We start from the raw sequence: 12,123 nt of genomic DNA on the forward strand, positions 1-12,123 counted from the left end.
TTATTTAACGCGTGCATGCGTGCGTGTGCATGCGTGTGTGCCTGTGCTGTTGTCAGCTTTTGCTGAGCCAAAATCAGGCAGAGGCAGTCAGTCAGTCTCACTCTCTCACTCCCTCTGATACAGCACATACATACACGCACCTAAGCCAATACCAGCTGTTTGGGCCATCACCACAGGTAGTCACCATTTACATGGTGTCACCGTCACCGTGCGTGCGTGCGCGCGCGCACGCACACACACACACACACACACACATCCTGACCCTGCGTGCATGCATGCTCCTATGTCAGTTAGCCAAGGACAGAACCCCACTGCACACACACACACACACACACACACACACACACACACACACACACACACACACACACTCACACAAACACTCTTGTTGTGTACACAGAAACGGGGTGGTTTCAAGGACATGTTTTTACTGTCTGAATGATTCGTCAATGTTTTCGTGAGTAATAATATTTCCACCTCTCTATCTCTATCTCTCTCTCTCTCTCTCTCTCTCTCTCTCTCTCTCTCTCTCTCTCTCTCTCTCTCTCTCTCTCTCTCTCTCTCTCTCTCTCTCTCTCTGCCACCCCCGTAGCCCAGCACACTGGCCCAGGGCACCATCAACATGAACCAGTGTAGCGACGTGGTGGACGGGGAGAGCCGCACGGGACAGAAGTTCTCCCTCTGCATCCTCACGCCAGACAAGGAGAGCTACATACGCGCCGAGAGCAAGGACATCATCAACGGGTGAGGATGATGCGAGCGTACACACACACACGCACACACACACGCACACACACACACACGTGCACACACACACACACACACACACACACACACACACACACACACACACACTCACACTCACACTCACACAGGGATGTCACACAGGTGGGTAAAGTGTGACTGAGTCACCAGGGCCCCATGTACATAGGAGGCCCAGACAGTGTCTGATTTAAGTGTATGGAGGGGCGGGGGCATTGGAGCTGATTGTATATGGGGCCCACACACACACGCTTTCAATGTGTTAGGCCTCTGTCAGTGTAGACCTCCTTGGCCTCTGTACATGTGTGTGAATAATAATAATAATAATAATAACTTGTTTTTTTAAAGCGCCTTTCAAGGAACCCAAGGCCGCTTTACATTGGGGGGCGGGGGGGGTTGCGGGGTTGGGGTTGAAGGGGCAGGGGATGGGCCAGTGAAATTAAAGTACATATGTGTTGATTTAATGTAGCACCCATTGCTTGTAAAAGGATATCTGCAGATTCTTTGGGTTTTAGTAAAGCAACACGCCAGTTAAAAAAAAAACAACCTCTTCTGACGTTGACTACAAGTCACATCTATTTTTGTCCTTGTTGCTCAATAAAACGATCATAACTGTAGATTCTTGGAAATGATGATATAGGCTGGGGAAGCAAGCCAACAATCCTGTTGGAAAGTGTGCTGGTATAGCAATGTTGAAGCTCGCGTGTGAAGAGCTTTTCACTCACACATCTAATGGGTATTAAACTAGCTGGGTAGATGAGTGTGTAATGTATTATTGATTGAAAAAAAGGTCCTATTGGTAATCCATTGCTACCTTTTTGTGACACGATCATGAGGCCAGAACGATGGCCGTGTCTTGAAAACATGGCTTATCAAAATGGGCTATGTGTAGTATGGGACTGATTGGAACTGGATCCATTGAGGTTTTAGGCCAGGTTCAGGGACGGACTGCATTTGTGGGAAATTGACATTCAAACTTTATCTAACCTAATAGACTTGTCCTTATCATGTACAATAAGGGTGTTTTTTACTTTGCTTATTCAGCAACAGTTATGCAAAATGTATTGTAATTGCAAGCTGTGTGAGATGCAGAGAGGGTACTTTGTAGGACATGGCATCCCAGGGGAGTAAGCAACCGGTTAAAAGAAATGGAAGAATAAACACAAGCTTGCACTTTCTGTAATTAGCTGGGAAGACAATGGTGTGAGGAAGGCCCCTGGCTATTTAGAAAAAATGTATATATATTTGTTTTTATTTTTATTGAGGACAGGGAAAGGGCAGTTTTAGAAATGAGTGGGAGAGAGATGTGGAAGCCTCGGGTTGGAATCAAACCCAGGTCCCCGCATTGGTGGGATGGATCCACAGCCCACTGAGCCACGGTGCCCCGTTTTCAGTCAGTCATGTTTTGAGGTGGTGTACCTGGCACCTGTGTTTGGGTTTGCTTTTGTGATTCGTGTTCCTCATTCTAACACAGGTAGGGAATGTTTGTTTAGGCCATCAGAGATCAGATCATGGGCATTTGTGTTTTAGATTTTCTCTTTTGTGTGTGCTCAAGTCTGATGACCTCATATAATCTCCCTTCACCTGTCAATGTCTTCATGCTTCATCTAGTTCTTCAGAAATGAGAAATAACACCACGCAGAATGTGTTAGTCTATGCCTGCTGTCAGAGATCGTATCATGGGCATTCGTTACATTTTGAAATGAATTTGATCTCTGGTTATGTGTGGTTAGGTCTGGCCTCCCCATACTTCACCTCCATCATCTGTGTGTTCATGCTCATTCTAAAACCGCTAGCAATTTTGTTGGTTTGTTTATGCTTGCGGTTGGGCATCCCGTTGAGGGAATCGGTTTTTGAACTTTTGAACTTCACCTGTGCTTTCTAGCCATTTTTGTTCAGATTTGGCCCCCTCATGCTTCACCTGTCTGTGTCCTCATGCCTCACAAAGCTCCTTGATCTGTTTCTGACAGCCTGATTTACTCTAGGCACAACTCAGCCGTTCTGTTCACAGAGCCGAAGCGTATTTTTAGAAACACGTCTTGTTTCAGATGTCAGTAGCACTGCCCTCACATCTGGTGTAAACCAAACCACCTCCATTGATTACAGTGAGCAGGCTTCAGTTGAGTGCTGCAGCCTTCTGCCATTTCTGTTCAACTTGCAAAGAAGTTCTATGGTAGCAGTAGAATGTTTGAGTAGATTTCCTTACTCCTCGAATGGTTGATGGTCCCCAAAAAGGGAAACGGTCAGGTACACAGAAACACAACCAACACACGGTCAGTGGCAGTGGAAATGTCATGCAACAGTAGCCTTGTAAGTGTTTTTGACTGTTGGGTTGGTTCTAGCACCATACGGGTTAATCGTAGCTGGGCCATGTGTCTGGCCTAATACTGTCCTCTAATTACAATGTCTAGTTTTGAATCTGTATATTCGGGATGGGCCTAGCATGGTGACGTTGTCTGTGTAGCGGGATGGGATAGCATGGGGACTTTGGGTGGATTCCAATATACAGACTCCAGTGCTCGGTCTGTGCTTGTGGCCTCTCGTTTCGTTGATGCCCCACCTCCGTGGAAAAAACAATAAAGTTTTCCCCGCTGTCAGGTATCGAAATACAATTCTGTTGTTGGTGACGTCATCACGAGGTCGGAAGTGAGCAAGGGAGGACTGAGTCTGCATATTGGAATCCACCCATTGGCTTAGCTTGGCACAGTGACTTTTGTCTATGTGTTGTGGGCAGGCCAGACTAGGCATTTCCTGTGATGGTATGACAGTTGCCAGGCTGATGCAAGAGGGCAATACATAATAGATTCATTTGTAGAGCATTCTCAAACTCTACTGAGACCTGCCCGGGTCATAAATGTGTGCAATAAACCTTTGACGTGCAGCACATTCACAACCAGCACAATGCTTCATAGCTGCCCACATTGGCTGTGTCCTCCACGACCCGTTATACTTTTCAATAGCTGCAACAGCTTTTAAGTTTTATGCAATCCTCTCCGCCCACATTTCACAGACTCTCAGTCAGATACACAGGAGAAGCTCACAACCAACACGCAGACAGTGACTGCAGAAATGTGATGCCACAGGACGATGCACAATATATTAATGACCATTATTCCTGGAGCACTCCTTATTCCTGACAGGTGCAATAAAATGCCATGACGTGCACATTCACAAATGTGTCTTTCTGCCGCGTGAGTCCCCCTACTACCCATCATGATCTACGCTAACTGCAACACCTTTCAAGTGTTGTGCAAACTTTTTATTCCTGTATATATTCTCTGCAGTGCAAATTGGAGACACACAGGCAGGCAGGCAGCATGGAAAAGCTCCTCAGTCTGTATCCTGCATGCTGAGGGTTTTTAGCCTGAGGGCTGTTGCTGACAGGTTCACTGCCGAGGTGAGATGTCTGTAAGGGAAGGTGTGTGCGTGCGTTTCTGTGTGGCTGTTGCAGGCTCTGTGCGTGCGTGCGTTTCTGTGTGGCTGTTATAGGCTCTGAGCGTGCGTGCGTTTCTGTGTGGCTGTTACAGGCTCTGTGCGTGCGTGCGTTTCTGTGTGGCTGTTACAGGCTCTGTGTGTGCGTTTCTGTGTGGCTGTTACAGGCTCTGTGCGTGTGTGCGTTTCTGTGTGGCTGTTACAGGCTCTGTGCGTGCGTTTCTGTGTGGCTGTTACAGGCTCAGTGTTGTCCTCAGGTAGCTGCTTATTCACCGGCCTCCTCTGGCTGGCTGTGCCTGTCCTCCAAGCCACTGGCAGTCAGCGGAAATTCAAAGGAGAAGTTGGGTCTTGAGGATAATCAATTCTGCAGCACCAGCAAGACTGTCTGTCTTGCACCCTCTTGCACCCACACATATACACGGTGTGTATATACTGTACACACACACACACACACACACATACGCACGCACGCACGCACGCACGCACGCACACACACATGCACACATGCACACACCCACACAAGTCCAAGATAAGGCACATACCTTTTTTTACCCATATTTTTAGTGCCGTGTTAATATATGGACCCGCCTCCTTCTCTCCCACCTCTGCATAAACATTTGTCAGCAGCACCACCAGAGTGCAGGAGCTATAAAATGTAATGAACAAGTGGATTCATGGCAAGGCTGCCGGAACCGGCGCTACGAAAATGAATCATTATACCAACGCCTGCCTGTCTTTGTTGTCGTCTGGGCGACAGAGGCAGAACCGTGGGGTAACACTTAGTTGACACCGGCATCATATGTATGACATAGCAGTGTCATAACATTGTCATAATGCATTCTCTGTGTTATAAACATTTTATGACTTTGTCATGGAGTGAAATTCGTTTCCGCATAAACTTTGTGGTAAAGACAGCCCTAACTAATATAAACTTTTCATGACCATAAAACGCTTGACATTGACATCATGTTTATGACTCTTTCATGACTGTGTCATGACTCTGTTTTGACACTATTATGACCGTTATGTCATAAGTATGACGCCGACATCAAGTGAAGTGTAACCAACTAAGGACAAGGGGGTTTATATTCACCCCAGCTTGTGGTTTCAGTGTGGCCACACCATAGACATACATACACATGCAAAGGCAAATAAGGGAGATATCAGTAAGAGGGCAAATATATTTTCACTCCGCTGTATATACATGGACGCCACACTGGTAGGCCTGTCTGCCACGTCGATGCGGAAACACATCCATATTGGATGAAGACAAACATCCTTGCAAACCAACTTCCTTAAGCACCTTTTTATAAAGGTATTGAACTGACTTTTTCACACACACAGACACACACACACACCAATATAGGCACCACACTGGTTGGCTTTTTGCCATATGAATATGGAAAACAACGTCCTCTCAAACCAAGTAAATGGACCGAATTTCGTCAACCTTTCTACAAGGCCATTAAACTTTAATTTAGTAAATTATTGTACCATTTCTGGGTATAAGGCCACAGTACTGCATCGGACGCTGGGCCACTGCTCTATCGGAGCCATGGCAATGACCGACAGACTAAAAAGTTTGCAAAGCTACATGGTCTTCTTGAATCATCTTTGGGTGTTAGGGAGGGAGATTATAAATGCTCTGACCCCCTCCCCCATCACCCCCATCACCCCCACCCCCACCACTGCAGTTGTTGTCTTGAGAAAGTTCACGCTCATCTGGCCCCTATTTTTTTCTCCAGATCTATAAATAAGTTGCAATCTTACTGACAAATGGCTGCTGGGAGGTCCACCCCCCTCTGACTCACACACATGCACACAGTGTGTGCGAGCGAACAGACACACACACACAGACACACACAGACACACACAGACACACACACACACACTAGGCCCGTGCAGCCTACACACACACACACACACACACACACAACGCATACATACACACTGCTACAAACGCACACACATGCACACACCAATATGCACACACAAGTTTAGGCTCAAATATAGACATGACACACACACACACACTCGGACACACACTCTCTCAACCCCCCCGTCAGCAGCAGCTGGCCTCCTGCAGGGAAGATGATTAGACTGTGAGAAGATGACTGTTCTGATGTGGGAAGACCCACACAGCCACACAGTTTCAAAATAGGGGGTTGACAGACAGTCCCTGCTGACTGTCATGCATTACCAAACACCCCCCACCCCCACATCCCATCCCTCCAGCCGCATCACCGCAGACATCTCTGGCCCAGTTTGGGTCCACGGTGGCCCTCGGAGCAATTGGCTTTGGGGGGACAGGCAGGGCAGTGACCTGGAAGTTTAGAGTTGCAGACAATGTTCATGTACAGTATGTCTGAATATGGACAAGAATTGGGATGCTCATTTCTGTCATTTGGCTGCAGTGCAGACACGACATGGAATTCAGTCTTGATGGAGTAATCCTTTTAAAATGACTGTAAACGGCTGTTGTATGTTGTGGTAATTGGCTGTTGCACATTGTTGCAGCTAATGACAGCTACTCTGCCATTTTGCTTTTCTGAAACGAGACTGCAATTGGCAAGGCTTGGGGGACGTGCACGTCATGTCATATCAGAATAATGATCCCATTATAATCGTGCTGTACTACTGTACAGTAACAGGGTTGAAGTCATCATTGAAGGCATCCGAGTCTGCTCCTCTCCATCCACATCCAAGTTTCGTCTGTATAAGTCCCTCCAATTGGTGGTCATCTTGGCAATGTCTCTGAGCATCTGCGGTATTCCTCTATGTTTTTCAACTGTGCATGACCAGTATTTGCTTGCGAGATGTTGGATCAATGACTGCGCAGCTCAGGAGGTATTTGGCTCTTTTGCCAGAAAGGTGGGAGATGTGCAAGCACGCGCGTTGGCGTTGCGAATCACCCCCGTTCATTTCTATGGATGATTTCTTAAGTGATTCGTCTCTTGTAGAGTCTCTGATCCACATTGCCTGCTCCAGATACTGCTATCTCTCCTCTCTCCTCAAGTTCCTTCATTTGCTGCACAGCAGAGTCCCTCTACGCTGCAGTCTGCCCCCCAGTGGTCGGCCGATGTTTTGCATCATACTTATCAAATCATAATCTGTGTCCTCACTTCAGCCTGTGACCTCTGTCCTGACGCGTGCGCGCACACACACACACACACACACACACACACACACACACACACACACACACACACACACTAAACAACATGCACACAGACAAGGGCATGCACAACCATGATGTATTAATATTGACAGCGTACTCCCATTTGCCAGTTTCTGTAATGGTGTGGCTGATAAGTCTCGCACACACGCACACGCACACATACACACACGCCTGCCCAAAGAGACACACGCCTGCCCAAACAGACACTCATCCCTTTGGGGTGTCTACTGGTGTGTTAAAGAGAAGTCAAGGTTGATGATGTAATCTTATCAAGCTGAACAGGGAAGTCATCTTCATGCCTGTACATGCTCCCCACACACTGACACTCGCGTACTGCACACGCAGGCAGACACAGTCCAGAACATTGCCCTTAACACCTAAGTGATTTGATGGTCCAATAAAATGTGAAATGTTATTTTGATCCAATAAAATATGTGAATCACACATGACGCACCCCCGCCCCCCTCCTGACTCTCTCTAGCACATAAAGTGAGTTACTCACACTTTCACACACACGCACAGGCTTGCATAAAGAGTCAGACTCAGTCCTCCAACTGTCTCCAAATACCAGAGATGATGAATATATAGGATGGCTGGATGGAGACAGACAGACAGACAGACAGACAGACAGACAGACAGACAGACAGACAGACAGACAGACAGACAGACAGACAGACAGACAGACAGACAGACAGTTTCCCCTAGCGTTTTAAAAGTATTACGGCAGACATCTTCCATCTTGACTAGATCCTCTGAAAAGACGTCATTTCTGAATTTGCTTTACAAAAGTTGTATAGTTTGCACATTTCAAATCATGCGCAGTATTTCATACAAAACTGCACAATGTAGAGACTTTCCAATCATGATCGTCAGATCTCTCACTCCGGCTAATGGCCTGCAGTAAACCTTAGAGAGTGCGAAGAGGGGTAATATCTTATATACTTATAACTCATAATGATATAGGTTTGTGTGTGTTATTTTTATGGGATGGCCCCACACACACACACACACACACATGCACACCTTCTCACTAGGGATGCACAATACCACAAAATTCTGTACTTCCCAATGCAGAGTACAGATACTTTTACCCCCAATATACAATTAAAATAAACGGCATGCCTTTATTTTTCCACCCGTGATATTTGTTTTATTTTCCATGTTATGTTAAATGTGCTTTCAAGTCAACAGAAAGTGATGAGATGTTGCGTTGTTTCGTGTAATAGCAGTACCGGTGCCTGGTATCTGCAAGTGTTTTACGAATACAAGTACTGTATGACTAGAATGAGCAAGTACTGGGGCTGATGGCGATAGCAGTATCGATACCGGTGTATTCCTTACTTCCCACAGGTTAGGGGGGTAGACACACAGTGGGCTTTATGAAACACACAGCTTGTGTGGGGGTGGGTGGTGGAGTTACTGCTGCCATCTCGCACTTGCTGACATTTCAATTTCAAGAATTTATTGTCATTGTCAAGAAGGCGACGAAATTGTGTTTGGAGCAAGTAAAGTGCATTTGAGTTAAAAGTGACACCAGTGCTTGATTTCCCCCCCCCCTCCTCCATCTCTCTTGGAGTGCAATATTGGAGTGTGGATTGACCAATACACCTGTACTAGACAGTGACGCGTGAGAAATCTCACCCCTATCATAGTCTGTACTCTTCATGCACCTTACCAGGATCTGTGTTCTACTTTAAATACTATGTATGTTTTATCTCTAACTTCTACACCACAGCACTATATCATAGATGTATCTGTCAACACTCATTTCTGGTCATGTTAATCCTGTCTACCTCAACTCACAGAGTATGTTTTTGCACATTTGTCACAGAAAATGTTTCTGCCTTTTTATTTTTCTGTAGTCTTTATTTTTTCCCCTCCCTCACTATTACGGTACCTGTGTTATACGTGTCTTGAAATGTCCATGTCCATGTGGGCATTATCTGTATTTATGTAAACTACTTGACACCTTCATTTCCCCCCGGGATCAATAAAGTTACTCTACTCAATAAAGATTTGACTTGCACTGTCAGTTTAGGAGAAGGAAATGAACTCTCCCTGTGTGTGTGTGTGTGTGTGTGCGTGTGTGTGTCTGTGCGTGCGTGTGTGTGTGTGTTTCTGTCTCCACAGCTGGCAAGAAGCCCTCATCGTGTATCCTCGCACCAACAAGCAGAACCAGAAGAAGAAGCGAAAAGTGGAGCCTGCTACCCCCCAGGTACAAACACCCCTCTCTCATGACATACTCACTTCACTTGCCTAACAGAGGGACTACTGACAGCTGAAGGAGGAGGCAGATGAAGGAGTCAGGCCGCGTTGGGTCAAACAGAGTTGTGGAGGAGCCAAAGGGTGAATGGCTGGAAGTCGGCACAAGACACATAAACCAGATTCCCCACCCCCCTCTGTGTTTGTCTGTCTGTATATGTGTCTGTCTGTGCGTACTGGGGGTGTGCTGCGTGTGTGCTGTCTATGTGTTTGTGTGTTTTGTCTGTCTGTCTGTCTGGCTGGCTGTCTGTCTGGTTGTCTGTCTGCCTGCTGTGTCTGAGTAAGAGGGTTGTTGTGAGTGCAGTGTGACTCTCCTTGAAGTCTCCCACACCTTAGACATGTAAAGTCAAGGTCCGGAAAGATCTGAGCGCTGTGCTTCGCTGGAGGGAGAGAGAGCGAGAGAGGCCACCCACCCAGCTTTCTCTGTCCCTTTGTAACTTTCACAAATTCTTTTGTTTTATTTCTGCCTTTCGCTGTCTTTACTGTGCATTTTCCCTTTTTGTCTTCTTTTCTCCCTCTCTCTTTCCTTCTTTTTAATTGTTGTCTGTCTTTCTCACTGTCTGTTTTGTGTTCGTCAGTGCTTGTCACTTGTTTTTTTTTTTTTTTCTCCCTCACTGTCACTCTCCCACTGATCTGCTGTCTTGTGTGTGTGTCTCTGTGACTTGTTTTTTGGCTGCGCGTCTACCTCTGACGGTCTTCCTTGTTGGTTTAGGCGGCAGACAAACAAGACTCATCGGCCAGAGAATGCGCGCATATCTGGTTTCTGGTTTTGTCATGTGCTCAAGGCTATGTGTGTGTGTTTATACAGCCGATTGCCACAGCTCACAGGAACACCTGTTTGTCTTGTGGGTAGTTCCTTTTTGGAGAGACCACGATGAGAGTTTTTTTTCTTTTTTTGACAGCTGGGAAACCAAAGTGTGTGTGTCTGTGTCTGTGTCTGTGTGTGTGTTATAGTGTACTGTTCCAAACTTTGGTGTTCCTTAGCTGTGTGTGTTTGCCTGTCTGCATAGGTTGGTGTGTGTGTGCGCGCGCATGTGCGCATGCATAGGTGTGCGTGTGGGTAGTGTTCTTAAGCTGTGTATGTGTATGTATATCGGCAGGCTCCAGATCTCCTGAACCGGGAGTTCTTCCAGGGGACCACGAACGGGTACCCAGTAAGTCCTACGTGGAACCGCACAAGAACCTTTCTTGCTTTGTTGCCACAGCTTAGGTGGAGGGGGCAATAATCAGGTCCAATCAGACCCATGTGTGTGTGTTTGGCAGAGTGACTTAATGAGAGATGGGAGGATAAGAATGTGATTGACAAATGGGAAGAAGGAGATTTAAATTATTTTATATAGTATTTCAATCACTTTGATTAATTATTTATGATTATTTAGAGGCATTGATGGTCATCTTAATCGCTGATGGCTATTAATTATATTTGCCGTGAGAGGTTTTGGGAGGGTGCTGAGCTGATTCTGCAGTACTGCATGCGTGCCTGTCTGTCAGCCTGTCACATCTGTCTGTGTGTCTGTTTTTGTGCTAGTGTGTGTGTTTGTTACAATTAGTGTCTATCTTTTTGTGCTAGTGTGTGTGTGCGTTTGCTAGAATGTGTTTCTGTGCGCGGAGTTTGTGTGTGACATTTATGTAACGGGTGTTTGAGAGGGTATGTCAGTATAAGTGCTTGAATGAGTCATGATGAAGCCCCCGGATTAATCACTGCTTTTCTGTCTGGGCGGAGATGGGAAACAGGCTTTTATCTCTCAGATTGGGGGGGTGTGGGTGTGCACTGTGTATGGGGCTTGTGTGTTTGCATTCCAGTACTTTTGTGGTTTTATCGTCCCTCCCCACAAACTGTGTGTGTGTGTGTGTGTGTGTGTGTGTGTGCGCGTGTATGCCAGTACTTTTGTTTTTTTATCGTCCCTCCCCACAAACTGTGTGTGTGTGTGTGTGCATGTGTGTATTGTGTGTGTGTGTGTGTGTGTGTCCAGGCATGTGTGTTTTGTGTCTGTCTGTGTGTGTGTGTGGGGGGGGGGGGGTGAAAATCAACACACCAAATGCCTGTTGGTGTCCTGTTCTGTTCAACCCTGAGTTGAGCTTTGTTGCAGGTCCATGCTGATAAGACCATCGTTGTGTTTGTGAAGGGAGATTGAACCCTGGAGCGGGACCATATCCAAACCCATAAGTCCACACTGTTGGGCTAATAATTGACGCGTGTGTGTGATTTTAATGCTGTATGCATTGAAGTTGGTATTTAGGAAATTGCAGCTTGCTCTGCCTGACTGGGTCTTGAACTTGAGGTTTTGTGTGCAACACCATAGCAAGGAGTCTGTGCCAGTGTTATCAGCTGTCCTGATCAAAAGCGTGTGTGCGTGCGTGTTGGCACTCAGGGTGGAGTAGACGTTTGCTCTGTAAGATCAAATATTTCACTCTTGTATTCCAGGCAGTGCCTTATAATGCAGGTGAGGTGAAAGATCTTTTTTTATTTCACTACCCCCGTCTCATCT

The 12,123-nt window shown here is 46.3% G+C and overlaps 1 protein-coding gene across 4 annotated transcripts in view; it reads left to right on the forward strand.

Moving 5' to 3' along the window:
• Positions 1 to 12,123, forward strand: part of si:ch73-103b11.2 (protein lava lamp) — a 72,155-nt gene that overhangs the window by 26,430 nt on the left and 33,602 nt on the right. For 3 of the 4 annotated variants that reach the window (XM_063221876.1, XM_063221875.1, XM_063221877.1), the window contains exons 5-7: positions 593 to 744; positions 9,503 to 9,587; positions 10,735 to 10,788. In XM_063221876.1, the coding sequence (XP_063077946.1) occupies positions 593 to 744; positions 9,503 to 9,587; positions 10,735 to 10,788 (291 nt within the window). The remainder of the gene's footprint in view (positions 1 to 592; positions 745 to 9,502; positions 9,588 to 10,734; positions 10,789 to 12,123) is intronic. The other variant, XM_063221879.1, reaches the window with a different exon arrangement.

Source organism: Engraulis encrasicolus, chromosome 17 (genome assembly GCF_034702125.1).
Source record: "Engraulis encrasicolus isolate BLACKSEA-1 chromosome 17, IST_EnEncr_1.0, whole genome shotgun sequence".
NCBI lineage: Eukaryota > Metazoa > Chordata > Actinopteri > Clupeiformes > Engraulidae > Engraulis > Engraulis encrasicolus.